Source organism: Puccinia triticina, chromosome 7A (genome assembly GCF_026914185.1).
Source record: "Puccinia triticina chromosome 7A, complete sequence".
In the NCBI taxonomy this organism is placed as follows: domain Eukaryota; kingdom Fungi; phylum Basidiomycota; class Pucciniomycetes; order Pucciniales; family Pucciniaceae; genus Puccinia; species Puccinia triticina.
This window is the reverse complement of record NC_070564.1, coordinates 2,341,598-2,365,796: the sequence shown is the minus strand read 5'-3', so window position 1 is coordinate 2,365,796 and position 24,199 is coordinate 2,341,598. Positions and strand designations below refer to the sequence as shown.

The 24,199-nt window shown below is 47.7% G+C and overlaps 6 protein-coding genes across 6 annotated transcripts; 2 read left to right on the top strand and 4 right to left on the bottom strand.

The window, feature by feature from the left end:
- Positions 1–1,563: 1,563 nt before the first annotated feature.
- On the bottom strand, positions 1,564–2,190 carry PtA15_7A282 (uncharacterized protein; the record flags this gene model as incomplete). The annotated part of the gene is made up of 3 exons (XM_053170873.1): positions 1,564–1,664; positions 1,717–1,948; positions 1,999–2,190. 3 exons carry the CDS (start codon positions 2,188–2,190, stop codon positions 1,564–1,566), a joined length of 525 nt encoding a protein of 174 aa, XP_053022111.1.
- Positions 2,191–4,800: 2,610 nt separating this feature from the next.
- On the bottom strand, positions 4,801–5,163 carry PtA15_7A281 (uncharacterized protein; the record flags this gene model as incomplete). Its single annotated transcript, XM_053170872.1, has 3 exons — positions 4,801–4,931; positions 5,003–5,044; positions 5,121–5,163. The coding sequence occupies 3 exons, from the start codon at positions 5,161–5,163 to the stop codon at positions 4,801–4,803; spliced, it is 216 nt and encodes a 71-aa protein (XP_053022110.1).
- Positions 5,164–5,520: 357 nt separating this feature from the next.
- On the top strand, positions 5,521–10,862 carry PtA15_7A280 (uncharacterized protein; the record flags this gene model as incomplete). The annotated part of the gene is made up of 9 exons (XM_053170871.1): positions 5,521–5,856; positions 5,930–6,084; positions 6,169–6,469; positions 6,644–6,807; positions 6,878–6,977; positions 7,054–8,010; positions 8,084–8,249; positions 8,324–9,371; positions 10,697–10,862. 9 exons carry the CDS (start codon positions 5,521–5,523, stop codon positions 10,860–10,862), a joined length of 3,393 nt encoding a protein of 1,130 aa, XP_053022109.1.
- A 919-nt stretch (positions 10,863–11,781) lies between these two features.
- Positions 11,782–13,038, bottom strand: PtA15_7A279 (uncharacterized protein; the record flags this gene model as incomplete). Its single annotated transcript, XM_053170869.1, has 9 exons — positions 11,782–11,824; positions 11,902–11,972; positions 12,052–12,113; positions 12,197–12,252; positions 12,324–12,353; positions 12,419–12,519; positions 12,593–12,619; positions 12,721–12,774; positions 12,853–13,038. The coding sequence occupies 9 exons, from the start codon at positions 13,036–13,038 to the stop codon at positions 11,782–11,784; spliced, it is 630 nt and encodes a 209-aa protein (XP_053022108.1).
- A 387-nt stretch (positions 13,039–13,425) lies between these two features.
- On the top strand, positions 13,426–14,291 carry PtA15_7A278 (uncharacterized protein; the record flags this gene model as incomplete). Its single annotated transcript, XM_053170868.1, has 3 exons — positions 13,426–13,442; positions 13,681–13,750; positions 13,953–14,291. 3 exons carry the CDS (start codon positions 13,426–13,428, stop codon positions 14,289–14,291), a joined length of 426 nt encoding a protein of 141 aa, XP_053022107.1.
- Positions 14,292–21,417: 7,126 nt separating this feature from the next.
- Positions 21,418–22,962, bottom strand: PtA15_7A277 (uncharacterized protein; the record flags this gene model as incomplete). Its single annotated transcript, XM_053170867.1, has 2 exons — positions 21,418–21,489; positions 22,681–22,962. The coding sequence occupies 2 exons, from the start codon at positions 22,960–22,962 to the stop codon at positions 21,418–21,420; spliced, it is 354 nt and encodes a 117-aa protein (XP_053022106.1).
- Positions 22,963–24,199: the final 1,237 nt, after the last annotated feature.

The window sequence follows — 24,199 nt, the reverse complement described above, 5'->3', positions numbered from 1 at the left end:
TTTCGCCGAAGCCACATGAGGAAACCCTCAGTTCAAAAGACCACCTTGAGTAAGGAGATGCTGCACCTTGAGAGAAGAGAAAAGAAAGGTGGGGAACTAAGGCCGAGATGATGTTTGTCTAGATAAGAACGAGTCGACCACTACTTGACCTATCTCCTCATTTACTATTCCCATCTATATATTCTTAATTATCAGTAGAGTGCGGCCTTTTTCCTGCTCTTAGGTAATTCTATCTTACATCAAGATTTCTTTCATTTCTATTCATCAGTCAGTTGTAGTCACTAGAGTAGAAAGTCTGATGAAGGAACAATTCTTAGTTCTTTGGAGTTTTTCAGTTTTCTGGCAGCTGTGGGACCATTTTGGCCTTCAGGGCTTTGTGCTCAACTGCCTTGTTCTTCTGGCTTGCCGATCACCTTGGTTTCTGGTCCACTGCTGGTCCGGGAAAGCTTTGGGAATGCAGATGGGCCATAAGGTTCATGAATGTAACCCAGAAGTCAAAGACAAACGTGTCTGATTACATGAGCTGGTTTTCAATAGGAAGAGGTCAGCTCAAATCTTTGGCTCAACAAACACCGTTGCAAGATAAACTCACACGTGTGTTTCAGCTACTCTCCATATTTCATCAACATCAGGCTTGGTGGATGGGTCCAAAAATGCATCATAATCCAGCCAATATCTGCGCAAATTAACATTTAGATAGACAGCAATTGTTGGGAAGAGTCTGGTCTACTCGGTTCAGGTATTGTAGAAGTACAGACTCGCCAAAACATTGACGCCTTTGTCATGCGCTACAAGCTAATTCTGGCGAACTGATCTTTTAACCAGCAAGTGGTCAATCTCAATAGTCAGAGTTAAACACAATTGACTGATGGACGCCGTGTTTCTTTCATAAAACTACAGTCTGAATTGTACAAAAACTTTCTTTGAGAATCAAACACAGAAGGGGAAGTAGGAAGAATGATGTGATCATTTATCCATAGGGTGAGAGGTGTGAGACCAAGGTGAAACAAGGGCACTGTGAAAATCAGCTTGAGCGGGATCAGCGAGGTTGGAGGTGTCCAGCTTGACCTGGTTAGGCACCTGTTCCTTGCTGAAATAGAGCGGATCAGGATGATTGTGGCATAGCTGAAGAATGGGAGGCCAAAGGGTCCCGGGCAATGGGAGGGAAGAGCCGGTGGATAAAAATGGCATGGTGCAAGAGAGCAACTTGTTCTAAAATTTCCGCCGGTGTGTCTCCAAGAACTTGTAGAGACTGTAAAATGAAGATGTGTCTGGTGAGAGTCAAAATCACGACCTCAGCTATGCTGAGAGAGATCCTAGAGTGCTGCCTTTACCAACTAGGCTACTGATGCTTGTGGCTGCCAGCTGAGTGGTTGGTTGGTAGTGCTCATGGGTCAATCCAACAGCCCTCCATACTGTGGTGATACATCATGGTAGTAGACTAACAGACAACTCAACAGAACTTGCGCGGCGTGGACGGCCAGGTAGAAGAGTCTGTCTGATGGATGCAAGTGGGCCGCCTTGTTGGAGGGCTGGGCTATCAGGCGTTAGAAAAAACACCTATCAATTGACTTGGTTGCGTGGTAAGAGGATGGACTCAATATTTGTGGTGGTTTTCTTGGAGAGGAGGAGGGATGAGAGGGCAGCCTCAGGGGTATTGAGGTCTCTGTGTGGGCCGAGAAAGGTGTGTTAGAGTGCGCAGAGGATAGCACATACTTGGTGGAGGTCTTCTTGTGCCCGGGGAGCCAAGGGGGCTCTTCCTAGAGGCTGAGTGCAAGGGGAGTTGGGGGTAGCAGAAGAGCAGGAGCATGTAGATGTGAATCTGACTGTGGTGGTCGCCGGTCAGACTGGCGAGATGGATGTCAAGAATGGTCTGGAGGGTGTTGAGGGGCTGGCGGGGACAGAGAGTGCAGTAGATGATTGGATGCGGTTTGGCCTCCTGGTTGAGCTGGGAGGATGAGCTTGGGTTTAAGCTGCCAGACTTCCAAACCTGCGCACACCAAGCAGGATGATCCGGGCCAGCTTGTGATGATGAGCAGAGGTGATTTTGGATTCAATACTCTGGTAGATAAAGTGGATCAAGCAGGGTGGTGTGAGCTGGCCTGAGCAGTGGCAGGAGAGCCACGGGTTGCTGATGATCAAGGGTTTGATGTCAAGGAAGATGGCAGGCAAGGTCCCAGCGCTGGGCATGTCGGGAAAGTTTGATGAGCGGTTGAGGATGGTGAGTGGGGAGAGGGCATTGTTGAGCTTGGCTGCAAAGAGGCTGGGGGTGAATGAGGTTTGGTGTTTGGACTGTGTAAGTTTGAGGGGCACTTGGCTAGAATATGCTTACATTATCTTTGGTTTGAAGCTATGTAAGCACATTTTTTTGTTCCATAACATTGGGTAGTGAAGCCGGCCTTTCCCATCTGTTTCTGTTTGTCTCAGAAGCCTTCAGTTTGGGCTAGTCCTTTGGGTTGTTCTGTACCATCAGTTGGTGGATGTGTAGGAGTAATTCCTATGGAGTTGCCAATGAGTACAGCCAGGTGCACTCACCCACAATCTCAGCCGCAATGTCTTCAGTTTGAAGCTACTTGTATATTTTTTTACGGACTTACTTCGCGCACTGCGGAAAACTCTTCGCGCACTGTAGGGGTCGTCTTCTTGACGTCCCGCCCCCAGTGCGCGCTTTCGCCACAGCTCTTTTGTAAATAAAAAAACGGACTTACTTTGCGCACTGCGGAAAACTCTTTGCGCACTGTGGGGGTCGTCTTCTCGACGTCCCGCCCCCAGTGCGCGCTTTCACCACGGCTCTTTGCGCACTGTGCATTCCCCCAAAAAAACGGCATGCATTTCTTGAGATATTTTTTGATGAATCAATAGAATAACTTTTTATGATCCCCCTAAAAAATAATCAAGTCATTTAGGGGTCTCCTTGAGCCTAGAGAAAATTGACATGAAAAAATCATATTTTAACGCGGCAGGGACCTGTAATATCGCTTCCTGTGCCCCAGCAGCCCCAAAAATTTCACATTATCATGGTAAATGTGCAAATTCATGACCTTATGATTTTCAGAATTTTCACTAGCTTTTCTGTAGCCCAAATAGGTATTGCGTTTATTATTTTGCGTATATGTATAACTTTTTTGTTACACACACCAAAGGCACAAAATTTTGAGAGCACAGAGAGATATGCTTCAAATTAATTGCCTGAAATTTCTAGCAATAGTGTGTCATTATAAAATGAGATATAAGGGGTGCGCAGCAGGCTTAGTAGGAAAATTACTGCTAACTTTATAGCTTTTTTGTTTCACACCCAAACAGTCCCAAAATTTCAGAAATGTTTTCATTGTGGATATTCTCCGCGCCATAAATTTCTTGGCAATATTGTGTCATGATAACATGAGATATAAGGGGTGCGCGGCGGGCTTAGTAGGAAAATGGCTGCTACATGTATAGATTTTTTGTTACACACTGAAACAGTCTGAAATTTTCAGGAATGTTTCAATTTTGCATATTCTCCGCGCCATAAAGCTCTTAGCAATATTGTGTCATTAAAACATGAGATAAGTTAGCAGTAATTTTCCAACTAAGCCCGCCGCACTACATCTCATGTTATCATGACACACCATTGCCAAGAAATTTATGGCGCGGAGAATATTCACAATGCAAACATTTCTTAAATTTTGGGACTGTTTGGGTGTGTAACAAAAAAGCTATACAGTTAGCAGTAATTTTCCTACTAAGCCTGCCGCGCACCCCTTATATCTCTGGGAAAAATTGTGAAAACTATCAGGTCATGAATTTGCACATGTGCCATGATACTGTGAAATTTTTGGGGCTACTGGGGCACAGGAAGCGATATTACAGGTCTCTGCCGCGTTAAAATATGATTTTTTCATGTCAGTTTTCTCTAGGCTCAAGGAGACCCCTAAATGACTTGATTATTTTTTAGGGGGATCATAAAAAGTTATTCTATTGATTCATCAAAAAATATCTCAAGAAATGCATGCCGTTTTTTTGGGGGAATGCACAGTGCGCAAAGAGCCGTGGTGAAAGCGCGCACTGGGGGCGGGACGTCGAGAAGACGACCCCCACAGTGCGCAAAGAGTTTTCCGCAGTGCGCAAAGTAAGTCCGTTTTTTTATTTACATTCCGCACCAGTTGGTACATAGCTTCAATTTCTTTGGGTTGAAGCAAGGCAGTGTGAAAAAGCTTTTCATGTTGAGATGAGACTAAGGCCCTGTTTGGCACTGATATAAATATAGGTGATATAATCACTGGTTAATTCAATAAGAAATACAAAATTCAACATAAAGCCTCCAAAATTTTCTTGTAGGCAACCTACGGTGCTGGTCTCTTCAACTGTGAACCCATAATCAACTTATTCAGCCATCTTCAGCACCATCATACCATTATATCACTTCATATTGGTCAAAAGCGATATAATGGTATTATGGTGCTGAAGATGGCTGAATTAGTTGAATCTGATTTGAAAGTCAAAGAGACCAGCACTGTAGGTTGCCTACAAAAAAAATTTGGAGGCTTTATGATGAATTTTCTATTTTTCATTGAATTAATCAGCAATTATATCACCTAGAATTATATTGGTGCCAAACGGGGCCTTAAGTACATTTTCACGCAGACATGAGCGGGTTTGAGGAGAGTGTGAAGTGTGAGATGTGTAATGAACAACATGAAGCAGAATGGGAAACAGGAAGAAAGAAGAAAAAAATATGTACAGGGCAAAGAAAGGAAGAAGGTGAATGTATGTACAGGGAAAAGGGAAAGTCGAGTTGAAGAGAGGAATAAGCAAAGAGGTCTAGTTTTGTTGCTTGGAGATCTCAGTCAATTTTGCCTTCAGTTCCATGTTGTCCAACTTGAATTGCAGGTTGTCCAACTTCAATTCAAGAACTTCGGCTCGCAATTTCTGATTTTTGGTTATCAGATCATCTAAAAAAAAGGAAAGAAAAAAGGATAAGTATGTACACAAATGTGCTGCATTGAAATCAAGCACAACAAACCTGCAGGTGATTGAGGTCCTGGACGGCTGAAAAGCTTCTCGACTTTTCCAAATGTTGAGTTAGGATGTTAGTGTTATACAATGGATCGACTTGCAAAGGATCAACCAAAAAAACTAACTGAGTAACGCCAGGATAAACGAGCCAGCAAAATCAAAAAGCATGGTATCTTGAAAGAATAAAAAAGAATGATACATAATCAGCACTTACATACTCGAAGGTCTTGGGTTTTGGAAAGACTAACCTGGGTTACTCCGCTTCAGGATTTCTTTTAAGAAAGTGGTGATCTTCTCAAGGTTTTGGTCAGACAATGGGTAGTTTGTCTGGGAGAGAAAAGAGCAAGCCTTAAATGATAAGATTTTTTATTTCCAACCAGCCAAAGAAAGAGAGCCAACTGGAGAAAACTGTTGCTAACATAACCTTCACCCAGCCCAGGCCTTGGTTGTTACAAGCAGCCATGGCTTTAAGGATGTAAAGGGGAAAAAAATATACAGATTGTTGACAGTGGGAAGAAGCTGGGGATGCGAAAGAGGATTATTGGCTTCCTTCATTGCTCTCATTGCTCTCATGAAGGAGGACGAGTCGAGTGCACAGACTACCATCTCTATCTTGCTGGTGGTCTGGCAATCAAGAAGTACGGCCAGCCCTGCAAAAGAGCATCAGGCTCGACGAGTGCTTGGACTGCCCTCGTCCGTCGGACTTGGCTGTCCGCTGGGTGGCGTTCATTTCGCGCCAGCATTATGACTCCCTCGAACTTAACACAAGTTCACCCCGCGAGCACCCTCCCGCCAGCAGCTTGCTTGCATGAGCTGAGGAGATCGGCAAGTCTGCAGTTTCGCCTCAGCGTATACTGGCTGGTGAGCCATGGTGCTTTAGGGGGTCGCCACCCCAACAGTGAGTTGATCTCCCCTGGTGGTGGTCGCCCGGAAGGAGCATCCACCGGGGATCGCTTCCGATCATCGGCACAGGCTCATCTGTCGTGCGCGAGTGCCCTTGGCAGTCCAGCTCACTGCCCGTCTCTCCTTCAAAAGCCAGCCAGCTCGGGCGGGGCCAAGCCGAGGCACCCAGCGTCCTGTCCATGAACAGTGCGTGCTCGTTGGCAGCTTGGCCGTGTCAATAAACAGGGCTGTTTTTTCCCGTCCTTTTGTTTCTCATAACCCCATACTCAGCCCGGCTCTCTATCTCCATACCCGCAAGCACCCATCCTCCCTCCGATATCCTCCCCTCTACCACCTCACCCACAGCAGCACGGCAAGACTCGAGCAGAAGGACAACGGGCGACGACAAGCGACTCAGCCGGCGCAGATGGCTGAAACCTACCAGACCTCGCGACTCACCGGCAAACAGCTCCCCCACTTCTACATCCACTCAGACACCCGCCACTTCAAGGACACCTCAGGAAGGACCCTGATTCTCCGAGGCGTCAACCTCTCCGGCTCGGCCAAAATACCCCGAGACCATCCCCAGCACGTGCTCCACAACTTCTGGGAGTCTGCCGAGCAGGACGGCCAGCCCATCCAGCCGGGCCGCTCCAACTCATACACCCAGGCCCACTCCGACTCCTCCAACACCTCCGACTCCTCCTCCTTCAACTTCGAGACCCAGAACCTGACCCCCTCCACCCATGACACCCCCCTCTCTCAGCACAACCCCTCTGCCAGTAAGAACTCCGCCGGGATCAGCTACATCGGCCAGAACTTGAACCTCCAGGACGGCTCCGCGGATGTCCACCTCACTCGGCTGCGCCAATGGGGCTTCAACTGCTTGCGCTTTGTCACCGTCTGGGAAGCTCTTGAGCACCAAGGCCCGTGAGTATCGATCTAACTCAAAAATCGGAACAAAACATTTGTAATGACTTTCCCCTTCGCCCTCTTCCAGTGGTCAATATGACGACGATTACATGGAATACGTCGTTGCCATGCTGCGGAAATGTAAGGAATACGGCTTCCGTGTCTACATGGATCCTCATCAAGACCTGGTAAGCTGAACCGTCTCTTCTTGGCCAAATGGGACACGAAGGCCTCTGACACGAGCTTGTATGTGTGTTTGTGAAGTTTTCGCGATTCTGTGGAGGGTCGGGTGCGCCTCTATGGACGCTGTACGCCTGCGGGCTGAATCCACGGAACTTCACGGTGACGGGGGCGGCGTATCTCCAGTCAGAATGGCCGCACCCGGACAGCCCGGACCCGTCGACGTTTCCGGCGATGATCTGGGCGACGAACTACAACCGGCTAGCGTGTCAGACGGTCAACACGATGTTCTGGGCGGGGCGGGACTACGCGCCGAAGTGTGTGATCGACGGGGTGAACATCCAGGACTATCTGCAGTACCATTTCCTGGAGGCGTATCGGCGCTTGGCGATGAAGCTGGCGAGCGCGGGCGACCTGCTCGACGAGACGGTGATCGGCTGGGACAGTCTCAACGAGCCCAACCACGGCTATCTAGGACTCCACAACCTCACGGCCATCCCGGACGAGGTGCCCCTGCGGATCGGGCCCACCCCGACCGGCTTCCAGGGGCTCAAGATGGGCATGGGCGGCGCATGCAAGCTGGAGAACTACAAGTTCGGGCCCCTTGGGCCCCAGCGCGACGGCAGTGTGGTCGTGGACCCCAAGGGGAAGAGGGCCTGGCTCCATCCGAGCGCCGAGCCTAACGGCCTGTCCGGCTACGGCTGGCGCAGAGATCCCGGCTGGCGATTGGGCACCTGCATCTGGGCCCAACACGGCATCTGGGACCCCGACACCGACACCGTCCTCAAGCCGCACTACTTCAATCAGTCCCGCCAGGACCCCACCAAGCCTGCCGACTTCGCTGGGCTCTACTGGCGCCCCCACCTTAACGCTTATTGTCACATGATCCGCCAGATCCATCCCGAGGCTATCCTCTTCGTCCACCCCCCCGTCTTCGAAATCCCCCCCAACCTTAGCCCCTCCGTCTTGCCTATCCTCCAACATCGCTCCGTCTTCAGCAGTCATTTCTATGACGGCTTGACTTTGGTCACCAAACATTGGGTACCTTCTTCTCCCCTCGGCAAATATCTTTTTTTTTTTCAGTACACTAACTGATCTTTCCCTTTTCTTATAGAATTGGTTCAATGCAGATGCCCTGGGAATCCTTCGTGGTAAATATCCCTCGGTCGTTTTTGGCCTGAAGATCGGTGAAACAGCTATCAGGAAATGCATGCGAGCGCAATTGGGAATGCTCAAGCAAGATGGACTCGAGAAGATGGGAGAGTTTCCGACGATGATGGGTAAACAAACTCTCATCTCGCTTGCTTCTCTCAGCGCACTGCTCACGAAAAATGTTTCCCTTTCTCTGGACTAGGTGAGATCGGAATTCCGTACGATTTGGACAAGTCGAAAGCGTACAAAGACGGCGATTACAGCAACCAAATCAAGGCGATGGATGCCTCATTGAACGCCTGCGATGGCGAGAATATGTTGAACTACACGCTGTGGACGTACTGCCCCTCGAACACGCACCAATGGGGCGATCTCTGGAACGGGGAGGATTTGAGTCTGTGGAGCGCGGACGACGCGATGTATCAAGGCTCGACGTACGCGGAGAAGTCGAGCCGACACGGGAAGGTTCTCGGGCGGCCGTTCCAGTACAACTACGGAGCGCAATCGGCAGGGCCGACGCCGAATGCCTCAGCAGTGACGTTGAACCATCGGACGCCGGAAGTGTCGGAGACCGATCTAGTGCGCAAAGGGATGTACACGTCTGTAGGAGGAGGAGGGGGAGGCTCGGGCTCGGAGACGAGTCTGGAGCTAGGAATGATGAACTTGAACGACGGCGCGCGGGCCCTGCCGGCCTTTTGTCGCCCGTTCCCCGTGGCCACGGTCGGTGTGCCGAGCTACTTCAACTTCGACATCCACACCGCCAGCTTCGAGATGACGGTGGAGGTAGATACGGAGAAGGATGGCGGGACGGGGTGGGGCAACGAGGAGCTCCCGACGGAGATCTATGTCCCGGCGGTCCACTTCGGATCCGCGTCTGCTGATCCGGGCGGGCTCAAGCGTCGCGTGGCCTCGGAAAACGATGCCCGCGAGCCGCAGAATTGGCCCGTCGGCCGCTCCTCAGACGCGTCCCTTCCTCTCCCCGTCTCCAATCGTCACCAACATCAGCATCAAGACCACACCCTCCTCAACCCCGACTCCGCTCAGGGCCTCGCCTTCGACCCGAATCGGTTCAAGGACACCCTCCAATTAGACGTCTCTGTCTCCGCAGGCAGATGGGAAACTGACGGCCAGATCCTCCGTTGGTATTACCCTCGAAAACCCCTCAATGGTAACCAAACCGCGACGTACACCCTCAAGGTTCGCCGGAAATTCGGGCCCATCCTATGGACTGATGGCCATTCCAACCTCTGGTTAGTCCTACATTCCCTCTCTTCCTAATCTTCGGCTCTTTTCTCCCCTCTCTCTTCTCTTCTCTTTCTCTTTCTCTTTCTCTGCGTGCTTTTTCTTTTTTCCGTCTCGGTGTTTCGTTTGCAACAGAGATTTTGGAGACGTGATACGGGTTGATTTATTTGATGTCAACTCGATATGTCTGGTCCCGAAATAGGCATTGGTGTTGCTTTTCCGGACCGCTATCCTAACCATACACCCCTCTTGGAAATATTTCCGCTGAAATCGGTACCACTACTGCTGCGAGATTTCAATTCCTTATTCTTGTTTTAAAAACGCGTATTTATGAGACTCACCACAATCCTTCTCCTTCTCTCTCCTGCTTCTCCCTGATCGTCTCATCTTTCATTCTCCCTCTTTTTCCACCTGGTCATCATCGATGGCACGTTTCTCCCGTGTGTCTTTCCTTGCCATATCAACTCACCTCGACACTGTTGATTGATATGCACATATCCACGTATCTCCCCGTCCGCCACCTGTGCTGGCTCAATGAACCCGGCCCCGCCGCACATTTTTCTATCCCATATATATGCACACAACCCCTAAAACGGTCGATCTACACTATAGTCACAGTGAGCTATCTGGACAGGCCAAGATAAGCACCAGTGGCGGGAGTAGACTCGGCGTCGGCTACCAACACCCTGACCGAAAGAGTAAGAGCGCCGAGAGCTTCGGGCGCACCAAGAAAGCCCTCAGCTCCCTCGAACAACATGCCCGTCTACGCGCGCTTTGGAAAGAACATGTCGCCGCTAATCCTTCCTCGACCAACCTTCCCCCCGCAGTCTCTTCCTATCCTCAATCCTCCTCTTCCAGATCTTCTTCTAGACCCGTCTTCTTTTGATCCTCTTCCGTCTCTCCGTCCTTTTTCTCCGTGACGCCGATTGTTGTATAAAGATCTGGCCTCATCGAACTGGACAATCTTCTTTTATTCTCTTTCAATCGTTCCTATCTTTTTCTTTTGGCTTCTTCTGTCGCTTTGCTTCGGGCTCACTTTTTCTTCCGGAGACGAAAATCGCTTGGCTTGAATTCCTCTGCCCCCTATCGGGTCCAGAATTTCTTCCTAATCGACCCACTCCTCTTATGCTTTATCTTTTTTTTTGTATCTGTGTATGTCATTCAAGGATGACAATGATGATCAAATACTAACCTGGGTTCTTCTTTTCCTTTTGTTCTGGGCAATTGCTTTTGAACGTGTGGCGATGATAAATCAATATTCTAACAAAACCTGTTTTTTTAATGATTGCTTGGGCGGATGCGTGCTTGGATTTCGGGTTGAAAACAAAAACAGGATGCGAATGTGGCAAAGCATTATCAACTTCGTCGTCTTCTTTGCCAACCTCTCTTGGCCTTCCTCCTCTACTCCTTCAACCTCGGCAGACTCTTCTTTCTCTTCTTCTCCTTACATGAGAAATCCTAAGGAAAACAATCATCCTACCCAATTCAAAAAACTCTAGCATGTCCATACTAACACCCTCCTATTGTATTCTTTTGGCTGGTTTGTTGTTATTTATTATTGGGCCTCGTTCATGTTGTTTTACTCTCGTTCCTGAATTAGATAGCTTGTCTTATCATCCTCGTTCAACCAGCAGATACTGTTTTTCTCTCCTGATTCCAATGATTGATTCATACTTCTACTAGTGCTATCGTACCGCAATCAGTCACTCGACCATCCGACATCTTGTTTGGTTCTCTTTATTCTTTACTCGTTGTTTTTCTTTCATATTCAGATCGCTTGGTCGGTTCCTATATTCCCATCTCTCTCTTTCTCTCTCCAGCTGCACAATAACGTGACATGTATGAAACCATACTCATTTCCTCTTGAGTGGCGGGAGTCAGCATAGCAATGTGAGGTGTTCAATCACACTTATCCGCTTTGGAGTCGTTCTCATGGACCTCTCCCCTGATGGGGCACCGTATCGCTGGCTAATTCCGCGCGAGCTAAAGGACTTGGCCTTTAGGCACCCAACTCAACCCCACCGGTTCAAGGTGACTCGGAGATAAGTGGGAACGATCTTGGCTAACAGCTCATGAATCTACCTGCGCGCACGAGTCGGCACCGCGCAAGTCACACCGATAAGAACTCACCTGACCGATTAAAGATCCTTACACTTAAATTTGGGAAAGTTGCAAGTTTTTCAGTGAACTGGTCCATGACGTTGATGTATTTCTTATAAATATAAATGTTATCTGGTCCAAAGAGATTTAGACTGTACTCGAAGGTCCACAGATTGAAACAAAAACATGATAATAGCTGACTCGGAAACTATTTTTTTTGTTTATTTTAATCAAATCGCGTGGAGAACGGGATTGCGAAAAAATGGGGCTGAAGATCGGAAGCGAGAGGGATTCGAGCTCAAGCATGCGAGAATGCACTCAGAACGCTGCATTCTCTGGTTTGTCAAACTTGAGGTTGTTGCTGTTCGTTCCACAAAAAAAAACTAGCATTAGCAAAGCAAAAGCGAAAGAGATCAGACAGAGATTTCTCGGACGCACAAGTCCCAGGACACTTCGGCAATTTCTTGGCTGGCCCTCTCGGGAGCTGTGGGGTTGAATAATTCGAAGAGCTGGTAGAATGCAATCAGTCAGTCAGTCTTGCTCATAACTACCGCTCTGAATTTGGGGTCAATCAAGCTATTCATTTACCGGCTGGTTCATCGCAATCTGGAAGCATCCTACGGAGGCGTCCGAATTTCCGAAATCACAGCCTACGGTAAAGCGGAATAAGGGACAATGATTAAGAACCCGACGGAATTGGTTGGGCAGAAGATTACGAAAGCGATTGACGTACCACCAGTAATAATGGCATACTTGGCTTGCCCAGGTTGACGTTGTCTTTGGATGTAACTAGATTGTAGTTTGGATTGATCGCATGGATTAGTCGCGGCAGACAGATATATGGTTAAATTGCCACTCACACTTGTTTCCCGCAGTTATTTTGGTTGGTCCTGTTGGATTCAAGGCACGTTAGTTGGGGTGTGGATTAAGTATTTAAGCTCGTAGCAGCACCCACACGTCGAGCCAACCAGTTTTGCTGCGCCCAAAGGCATCTCCAGCCCAGACACACACTTCAGGCCTCCTACCCGTAGGGTCGGGTTTGATCTTGGGACAACTCTGAAAGTCCGGCAGTTATTTTGTAAGTCAAAATCCGGCTGGGTTTGGGCGCGCTTCATAGAATCCGACTTACCCAGACTAAGCGGGCTTGCGTGATGACCTGCCAGAAACAACAACAAAAAGGAACAAAACAAAGAGCAAGCAGTATAAATTAATTGCTGCTCACGGCCATAGAAAACCAAGCAAGTTAATGTGACAAACCCTGGCCGGCCCATCGTAACGGCGCTCCAAGCGCGACCCCTGCTGTATAGTCATCTACGAAAGGGACACATGAAGATGAGTGGATACCAAGATGCTATCAAGTGATTCCATCATAATCAAGGCTCGACTTACCAGTCGGGCTGATTTTGGGTGGTGCGACGGCTTCCGAGCTGGACATCTGTCGTACTTGTGGCCGGTAGCCTGGACACAACCGTCTTTGTACATGAAGTAATTGTAACATTGTGTGTTGTCAACGGCAGCCATTACGCCAGAAAGGGCAAAGGCAGCCATAAGGATAACAACTGCGGTAGCTTGCATTTTGGTAACGATTTGAGGATTGATGAGTGATAACCGAGTTTAGACGCTAGACAGAGTGGATGGATTGGAGGATGAGGCGTTGCTCAACCTTCGATGGACTCTTTATACATAAAATTAATTGGAGCTGGTCTGAAGGTCTTGTCTGCGGATTGCACCGACAGCTTCATACAGCTCCGCCACATATTTCAATCAGCTTCCATGGGGCAGTGGTCCATACAGCAGCCGGGTAATCCCAACCGCCAGTGGGTCTTCATTCACAGCTCAAAGCTATGTATGTATGTACAATGCACGCCATGAACGCCGGCTCGGGAAGGCCAAGGCCGAAAGAGGCTCATGAATACATAAGACAAACATACCTGTACATCTCATTCGCCGCAGCCCACCGCCATGGTCGTCAAGCCCAAGTAAGCCGGACAACTGTGAGCCCATGGGTATTCCGTGATTCACAGACAGCGGCTATGGGGCGTGACGCGCGGCCGAGCAGAAGATGTGACGCCAAGACACGAGTCTAACCAAGCCTCTCCATGTATGTACCACAAGGAGCACTGCCAGCCATCTCTGCCAATAAAAAAAACATCCAAGTGGTACAAAATTCCTGGTTTGGTTTGTTGAGAGTCATATGTAAATCATGCTGGTACACAGCGGGACGAATCGAGAAGGGGCGGTGCGCCCCGCCGGCGTCCCAGCCCCAAAGCGCCCCCTGCACGCCACAGTAACCACACTACACCCGGGAGTTAGCGCTCCCTTAACGCACCCAGGGCTAACCAGGGTGGCCCACGGGGCCGGTGGCGACACATGCACGCCCTGACGACCGCTCAGGTACCCGTGGCGGCCAGGGGGCGCCACCGGTCGCTACCCCGGAGACGCTTCGGGTGTGTCGCCCTCAGGGCCCTATGCTCGCCGAGCCCCCCCAGGGCGCCACCGGCCCCCGGGGCGGGTCTAGCTCTGACGCCGACCGGTACGGTCCAGAGGGGCCCCTGGGTCGTCACAAACCATCCCACAAGCATGGATTCCCACCCACGGACACGCGCGGACTTGTTCAGCGGACTAACCCTAACCATATTTCAACCCTCTGGGCAAAAGGAGGCTGGGGCAAACCCGCAGGTGGGCCACCAGCTTGCTTGCCAGGATCTAGCCGAGGTCTCGCACGGTGCCGGACAGTCAAACTCTCCCGCCTCGGGTCGGAAATGTTTGGCAACACTGGGGACAAGACCCCTGGAGGTCCAGTAGTGCCCGCCAAGCCGAGGGCTTGACCCAATCTTCCCGCCGCCGCCGAAGAGCATCCAGTGAACCAGATAACTTTGTAGAATTCTCATAAACCATCATTGCAACCCAACCCTATCCAATAGTCTAAATACGTCTGCTGCATATTTTTGATAGAATCCGCCTCAGGACACCGACATGGGACCCGGGAATCACACGGTAACTTTTTAGATTCTACTCCACTCCTCATGCACCTTGTCTTGGCTTATCTGAATCACAGCTCACCATGTTGGAACAAAGTGAAGCCACAAGCAGCCACAATCACAATGATCAGGGCTACAAGACCAAGTGCCAATGTTCCAGGGAACCCTCCGGCTGTGCCAACTCCAGCTGTGCGTCCCCCCCCCCCCCCCACTGGTCAAGTGGAAGCTCGCCACCGCAGGACCCTTTTTGTTTACGGCCTACCTCCGGTTGGCTACCCTATTCAACTACTTCAATCCGGTGTCTCAAAACATGTCCCTGTGGCATCAAAGCATCTCCCATTCCCAATGGGAGGCTTATGAGTTCCCGGCATTTTCCGTGTGAGAGCCTTGGCAAAATTGTGGCTTTTGGCCAACTTTTTGAATCAAAGTGACATTACACTTATGGTTATGGTATTCAAAATTTATGGTGTTCAAAGTTGGTTTGCATAATTTTATGCATGCATAAATCATAAAATCATAAAATATTTTTTGCAGGGGATATGACTGTCTGATTATGTAATACAAAATTTCCTCACCAAAATATTTCTATGATTTTATGATTTATGCATGCATAAAATTATGCAAACCAACTTTGAACACCATAATTGCATAAGATTCTTTTACATAAAATCATAAACTGCAATTTTGGCTGGGAGATGTCACTTTAGGTTTTATGCATGCTGACATCTCCCAGCCAAAATTCTTTATGATTTTATGTAAACAGTGACATATGCATATTATGCAATTTTGAATACCATAGGTGTTCAAAGTTGGTTTGCATAATTTTATGCATGCATAAATCATAAAATCATAAAAATGTTTTGGTGAGGAAATTTTGTATTACATAATCAGACAGTCATATCCCCTGCAAAATTATTTTTATGATTTTATGATTTATGCATGCATAAAATTATGCAAACCAACTTTGAACACCATAATTGCATAAGATTCTTTTACATAAAATCATAAACTGCAATTTTGGCTGGGAGATGTCACTTTAGGTTTTATGCATGCTGACATCTCCCAGCCAAAATTCTTTATGATTTTATGTAAACAGTGACATATGCATATTATGCAATTTTGAATACCATAGGTGTTCAAAGTTGGTTTGCATAATTTTATGCATGCATAAATCATAAAATCATAAAAATGTTTTGGTGAGGAAATTTTGTATTACATAATCAGACAGTCATATCCCCTGCAAAATTATTTTTATGATTTTATGATTTATGCATGCATAAAATTATGCAAACCAACTTTGAACACCATAACTGCGCGCACTCATTTTGAGACAGAGGAAGGAAAATGTTCTGATTGACTCCAAAAGGAAGAGAAATTTTGAGGCCTTCCATCTGGTACCACAGGCATGAAGTATTTGTTGGGGGAAGACACTGGAAAGGGGGACAGAAAAAAACTCACACCAAAAGAGCAGATGTCAGCTAGCTACTGTATCAGAGCCAGCTGAACAATAAAACATAAAAAGTGCTTCACTTGAGCGTACAAAAAATCTAATTATAAATAAGAAAAACTACTTAAAATAAGAAAGGGTGCGCCTCCTTAACAAAAAATCAATAAAGGAGGCGCAACTACAAATTGAAAGAATCCATACGCCAAAATTTAAAAGTCTGCGACTATGACCGCACATTATGAACACACTGCGACTAAGACCACAAACTAATGCTAAACTGTAGCTTGAAAGACTAAAAATATGACCCTGAATTAATATCGCAACTATGTTTGCGATATTGCGAGTGCTCATCCTAGTTTAAAGTAAGTAGCACTCATCTTAGGGACAAGAATTATGTTGAAAAGATGAGAAGAGAAGCGCTCATCTTTGTGACAAATGTGATGACGGGAATATGAGCTCCCAGACTAGCCTTAGAGACTTATATCTCTACGGTAAAGAAGGCTCTGACCTTAGACTACAAAAGGACAAACCTTTTTTGCTAAGAAAGGGCTCCCCATCTTCATCCACCCCGACTCCTGACACAGTACCATCTTTTCCTCAACCCTTTCCTTGAAAAACCTATACAGTTTCAGAAGCCCGTATCAGATCAAAGTTCAAAAACTTCACAACACCTCTCAGTGCGCACCCTTTCGACATGTCTCTTTTCTTTACTCTAAGAAAGAGGACTTGGGTATTACGAGTGAGTTCCCCTTTCCTTAGTTATCCTCAGGAATCTTCCTAGATTCCAGACGGGGTTATCCCAGAGAACTACACCTGTTCAGGCCCCCGCTGCTTCAGTCAATTCAAAACACCCCTGCCCTGCAGGCCCTAAAATTCTAACGGAGGGCACTTAAATACCCTTGAATTTTCACCAAGTCAAGCCCCTCCGTAATAAAATATATAAAAATTATTTCACTCTTGAAGCTTCCATTGGTGTTAGTATCTACCAACCACCGCACTCTTTCCTATCTAGTTATCATCATAACTACTCTTTGCAGCTGGCGTAGCTAGAAGACAGTAGTCTTGGTATTGCCGCGGCTGACAGCAGAAGCCCCCACGTCAAAATTTTGGGATTACCTGCAAGTCCCTCCTTCAAAGGTCGCGCTTTGCGCCAGCCCAGGCCACCAGGGCCCTCCAAAGCAAGGGACTTATGCTAAGTCAGATGCAAAGAATCTCCAATTCCCATTGGGAGGCTTATGGGTGATGGTGTCTACCCTAACTTAGCTAACTTCAGAGGGTCCTTGGAGGACAGCGTCCCCCCCTTGACTTAGTCAAGTTAGGCGTCTAGCCAGTTTGGGTCTTCTGGTCCAACTTTGAAACAAAATAAGATTGCAAACTGTGCACTTATTTGGCCAAAATGAAAATTCCCGGACCCTGGTGGAGGACTTTCTGCTGCCTAAATGGCTTGATTTATGTAGTGGGAGGTGCTAAAACTTGTTTGCTGGTGAAAACTTTCTTGATCAATTAGAGCATCTCCACCGCAGGTACCAAACCGGGTTGCTAAACCAAATACAGCACCCCAAACCCCTTTAGCAACACCACCATGAGTGCCAAAGCCTGGTCAAATTGGCAAATTTGCATTCTGTAATTTGCAACTCACCTTCTCCCCCAGCAACAGGCCCAAACTAAACATTTCACAACTGCAAGCTGCCAATTATGGCAACTCATGGTGCAAAGCTGCCTTGCTGCAGGTGGCTAAAACTGCACCCCAGTTGCCAAACTCAAAGATTTGGCAACGCATTTTACCACCTGCAGTGGAGATGCTCTTAGGGGGTTTACGCATAGCGGATTTGGAAATTGGTCATCAAAACTTATTGGCTGCAGCTTTTACTTATCCTGAGAAAGCAACAAGTTGTTGGTAGGCATCTCCCCTTTGGAAGCAGCTTACATACCAATACCACCCATTCTCTGTTCCACCTTAAACAACAAACTGCCACCCACAATTTACAAACAAACACAAAACCACAGGGGTTTGACTGCAAGACCACCATCAACAATGGGAAATTGCATTATCCATAACAAAAAGTAATGGATAACGTAACTGAATTGGTGCCGTTATTGTTGCGCTAACGGCGTGGAACTCCGACCGGTGCTGGGCCGTTGGCAGTTACTGGAAGGGAATGTTGCGGTGCGCGCTGCCTTCGTGGTGGTCCGGGGAAGATTCTAGGATTCGAGTGATAGCGGAAATTTGAGGGGGGGGATTTTGGTTTGAGATAACGGGGGGTAGATTCCCGTCGGCGGTGGTTTGTTTGCTGAGAATCTGGGGAAAAGGGCCGGCGAACTGGACCGGGGACAGTGATCTTAAAGGACAGGAATCTGGAAGAGGATCAGCGCGGGGGCTGAGAGGAGAAACTCAGAAGCTCCCGCAAGTATATCGGCGAACAAAGATCAATAAACTTTTGATTCGAGTTGATGAGATGATCTGACAAACAAAATTTTGGTTCAGACGAAATCCCATGCCGCCCCATCATCTGAGTTCGAGCTGAACTCAGACTCCGGGGCTGTGACATGCTGTGGACAAGTCATCATACACCCGCGCGCGCAAGCGCGCCACAACAACAAGAGGAGGGGAGAAAAGAACAGAAAAGAAACAACACCAAAGAAAGAAAACCAACCCTCCGCATACAAAACCATCCAACACGCGCATTTAAGAAACAGAAGAACATCAGACTGGGAGAGAAAAGAAGGAAAAAGCAACAAAAACAAGCACAAAGAGAACCGGGGACCTGCTCCTGAAACATCTTGATGATCCCGCCGCGCGCGTCGCGCGCTGATTGATCTTGATGCCCTGTGATTTGTTGTCTTGATGGCTGAAAAAAAAACTCGAGGAATCCTCCGCGCCATGAGCGCCACGAAAAAGGCCACCACAACGGCAGCGTTGTTTTAGTTACGTTATTTTTTGTCTTTTTTTCTAGACACGTTATGTTATTCCCCGCAATCTGAGGAGGATAACGTGCAGATAACACGGTTTTTTTTGGCAATTTTACTGTGCTTGTAGGCCAGATAACGCGGTTAACGCGTTATCGGCGTTATTTTTTTGCGGCATCAAGGCGGAAAGTCCCCTCTGTTACGTTATCCAAACAAGCGCAGGAATGTTTCACCAGATAACAATAACAGGTTATCTGGTAACGGTGGGAAGTTACGTTACGAAAATACCGCTGGATAACGTAACGTAAGTAACTTCCCATTGTTGCCACCATGTGAGAGACATTTAATCCTCACTGGATCTGCGGTGAGCTGTTCCAGTCAGAAAATAAGGGCAAGGGCAAGTGTAACTTAAAGCCATGATGAGATGGTAGCCCCATGGAAAGATGCACAAAAATTGGAGCTTTCACCTGGTTGCACAGGGGCAATAAGGTTTTTGGGGGCAGAGACCGGATAGAGGGGAGGAAAAAAATCCCACCTAAAATGCTGAAAGCTCTCACCCCAAACATGAAGGTTGTGCCAGCCCAGGCTGAACAAGGAGCCTCCAATCTGAGACTGAGAGCATCTGCATCAGGTGCTAGGATTAGGCTAGGTTAAACCTCCAGGTTTAGCCCGGACTAGCACTAATCCAGATGGTCAACCGCATTGGCTGAGATCATCTCTGCAAATCAAACAGCTAATCTAGTCTAACACTTGCACCCGCATCAATCAATTCCACTGGCTCCCTACCTCCATGGACAAAAGAGAAGAAAGCTCATTAATACAACATCATCTCCAGGTTGGTTGGCAGATGATTCAAGATCTCCTCAATGATGCAGAAACAGTCCAAACCCTCATCGATGAACTTGATTCTGACTCAGATGGAGAAGTTGAAGAAACCACCAGACAAAGGCCAAACATTGACCGTGACCAATATGATTTCCACAATAAGCTCATGGCTGATTACCTTAACGAGAATGCAAGGTATGATAGTGAATTTTTTTTCATGTTCATTGTATGGAAGACAATGCTGATCATTATTGACACTGCTGCTAGGTATAGCAACAAGGACTTTTTGTGACGGTTTTGACTTGACAAGGAAGTCTTCAGGCAGATTCTTCACGACCTGACCTCAAATTACCTGTACTTTGTCCAGAAAGCAGACTGTACCGGAAAGCTCGGACTCAGCCCAGAAAAGAAAATAACTGCTTTCCTCCAACAGTTAGGCTATGTGATGCCATTTGATGCAACCAACAAATATTGCTGCCTGGGCAAAACGACGGCTTGACAAAATATGTCTGTCTTCTGCGGTGCAATCCAAGAACTCTACGGCCTGGTATACTTGCGAAGCCCAACAGAGGAGGATCTGGAGAGGATTCTCAGTCAAAATGCTGCACAAGGATTTCCAGGATGCCTGGGAAGCCTTGATTGCATGCATTGGGGTTGGAAGAACTGTCCAACCGCGCATGCTGGGCAGTTTAAAGGAAAAGAGAAGGGGCCGACACTGGTTTTGGAGGCAGTTGCAACGAAAGACACCTGGATATGGCATTCCTTTTTTGGAACACCAGGCGCACTTAACAATATCAATGTTCTCAACCGATCACCCCTTTTTCAATCATCACTAGCCGGCACATCCTGGAATGTTCAATTTGAGGTTCAAGGACAGAAATACAAAAATGCGTACTATCTAGTTGATGGGATTTATCACCGCTGGTCAACGCTGATTGAGTCAAAATGCTTGTTGGCCCGCAATCAAGCAACAAAATACTATACCAAGAGTCAGGAAGCTGCTTGGAAAGATGTTGAACGCGCTTTTGGGATCTTGAAGGGTAGATGGAAAATCTTCACAAAGCCAGCGCTCCAGTGGTATCCAGGCGACATTGCCGCCATCATGAGCACGTGCATAATTCTGCACAATATGTTGGTTGAACATTGCTATCCACCCAGGCCATACAAGCTTGATCACTTGTTCCAACTTATTCCACCTTGCGCAAATCCTTTCCCTCTTTGACAGCAGCTCATTTGAACGATTGAAATGAAGTCGCTAGCAATCCATGACAACCTCCTCAGGGACCTCATTGCACATACTTGGAGTCTCAGTGGTAGATCCAAGGACGAGGAAACCAGCAATTATGAATTTGACTCAGATGAATTCAGCAAGTCTGATGCAGACTCCGATTCCAAATAACCATTTAGTTTTCCTTTTTTCTAATACATTGATTGGTTTTAGAAGAAATGAATGGTTTATTTGCAATTTTTTTTTGCATTGCCAGAGTGAGCTCTGTAATAATAATATGAAGTGAGATAAAAAATAGTAAGGAAACATGCATGAAGATAAATTGAGATGAAATGCATGAAGAAAATTGTTTTTAAAATAAGTAAGGGTTGATATTTGGGTTGCGTCCGGCCAAAGGGGACAAAAGCTCAAGGCTCCCCTTGCAAAAGGGATCTTGGGAACTTTCATTGCCAGCTTTGCCAAGAGGAAGTTGTTGTCGGTGTTGTGAAGGAATTGGAGTACCCAGTGTATTGTTGTCCTGAGTCTGGGCTGGATCGTTCAGTTGATCTTCTCTTTCGTTTGTACCATTAGCCGAAGTCAATACCAAAGCATTTGAGGCGGAGGGGCGGGGATTTCTGATCTTCTCCATAATATCCTTCCTGCGAGCACAGAGATATTCTCGAAGCTCTTCATCTGCACAGGAACACCAGGATAAAAAAATAGTCACTTGATGACAAGTGACATCATGCCAGCTCCAGCGGGCTACCCACCATCTACCCATCATCTACCCATCATCTACCCACCATCTACCCACCATGTAAACAGTTTAAGAATTTCCACAGGAGATCCTCAGTTTTTGCTGGGCACCACTGATCCCCATTTCTGGTCAGCTGATACTCAGCTTTAGCTCCCAGCTTATGCTCAGCTTTGGTGCCCAGCTCATGCTCAGCTTTGTTGCCCAGATCAGAACCAGTCCTGGCCCAGCTTATTTTCAGCTTTATTCCATTCATGGCTCAGCTTAGACTCCGATTAGGACTATCATTGGCCCAGCCAATGCTCAGCTTTGGACCAGTATTGGCTCAGCTGATTTTCAGCTTTGGATAAATCTTGGCCCAGCCTATGCTCAGATTCTGAGTCTAACCACTCCTGTAACAGCTTATGCTCATCTGTGGACCAGCCTTGGCTCAGCTGATGCTCAGCTGTGGACCAACCTTGGCTAAGACAATGCTCAGCTGTGGACCAGCCTTGGCTCAGCTGATGCTCAGCTGATGCTCAGCTGTGGACCAGCCTTGGCTCAGCTGATGCTCAGCTGATGCTCAGCTGTGGACCAGCCTTGGCTCAGCTGATGCTCAGCTGTGGACCAGCCTTGGCTCAGCTGATGCTCAGCTGTGGAACAGCCTTGGCTCAGGTGATATTAATCTTTTGAATAGTCTCAAAACGTCTGATACTCAGCTTTAGAACAGCCTTGGCTCAGCCAATGCTCAGCTTTGGACCATTGTTGGCTAAGCTGATGCTCAGATTTGGAATATTCTTGGTCCAGCTGACACTTGGATTTGTTTCAGGCTTGGAATATCCAATGCTCAGCTGTGGCCCAGGCTCAGCCAATGCTCAGCTTTGGCCCAGGCTCAGTCAATGCCTACTGCTCAGCTGTTCCTGGGAAAAAATTAGGATCAGCTGACTGTGCCACATTGAGTGCTCTGGTGCAGTCCGGCAAGCTCTACAAGTGCTGGTGGAGCAGACTTGGAGCAGCGCTGGAGTAGCTCTGGAGCAGAAACCAAAGCTGCATCATGTCACTTGCCATCAAGTGAATATTTTTTTTTCCTGGTGGAAGCAACATTCTGTAACATCACCCTGAGCTCAGCGTTCTGCTCTTCGGTGGCTGCAAGTCGCTCTTGAATGTCATTCAGACGCATTGCTGCTGTGATTCTTTGGTCGGCATCCTTTGTGGCTTTCTCGAGGAGTTTCAACTTTTGACGCCGGAATTCGCTTTCCTCAACCCGTTGTTTCTCTTTCTTGATGCCATCGGGCCGTTTATACTGAGAAAGAGGAGAAGCAGTAGTCTGACTGGCTTCTTGCAATGCTATGTTGGAGTCTCCAGGCGGTGAGAATTGTGAGTCAAGATGATTGGACATCGGCGCTGGCGCGGGGTTTACCAAAGAGGTTGCCGAGGGTCGGGCGCCGTTTTTTGCTTTTCCGTCAAGGATTGTCCGCCACTTTGGTGACACCTTGAGGAGATTCCACTTTCATAAATGAAAAGCTTCTTTTCCGTGCGGAAAAACATCTCCTTCGTGTCCTTTAACCAATCAGCGGGCGCGGATCCGGACGCAGGATTCTTGGAGATTTGATCATGGATTGCCCCGAATTGCAGGATTGCAGGTTGAATGATCTTCCACCTAGATAGATCTGCCAGCCCAAAAGATGTCAGGACATGAATGAATCAACAAGAAGAGACAAAAAAAACACCTCGACTGCAGCTGATTAGCATCTCTCTGAGCTCCCGAAGTGTAGGTGTTGTAATCTTCGGCAATCCGAGCAAAGAATTTGTCTTTGCTCTGTTGATTTGATCAAATAGCATCCTCGGAGATGACAACCCAGCTCTTTGCAAGTTGGACATCCTCTTTGGAAGTGAAATTTGGCGCCCGTTTTTTTTTCGATGAGTCTTGCTCGTTGTTGTTGCCAGACATCGATTGTTCTTGGATGTGATTGAGGAGTATGGTTGATTTTTTCAAATGCAATATTTTGAAGATACAGGGTGTATGGACTTGGAGGAGGATAATCTGCCTTTATCCTGCCGGTGTTCAATATTCATTTTGATTTAAGTCCCAGGATTACCTGGGGCTAGATTTATACCTGGCTAGCTCCACAGGGAGCTCTGGGTCAAGTTGATCCTGTCTTAATCTGGCCCAATGCGGTTGCCGGGTTGGGCTAAGTGCCCTAATCCGGGCTAACTTAGCGCCCGGTGCGGATGGTCTGAGGTACTTGAAGTTGCGGTAGGTCAGATAAACCCTAGCTTATCTGAGCCTCTTCAAGCTCTGGGGGGAGCGGTGCATCAAAGAGACTCTCCGTTGGAGAGGCCCATAACTTTAAGTATGTACATGTGTGGTACTACATTAAAACCACTAACAGGGAGTCTTATCCTGTCAATTAGAGTTGGCTGCGTTGATTTCCACGAGCTCCAACAGGCATAGTGCCTGCTTGGATACACGGCAGTTGCACGGATTAGGGTTTTGGCCGTCAAAACTGCCGTCAGAGCCAAGTGACAGTCAGGTTGACCGCTCACCTAACGGCCTCCCATCAGCCGTCAAACTGCCAGCCGAATTAACAGCCGAACCGCCGGCACTTGACTCCAGGCAAGTTTAACATAACTTG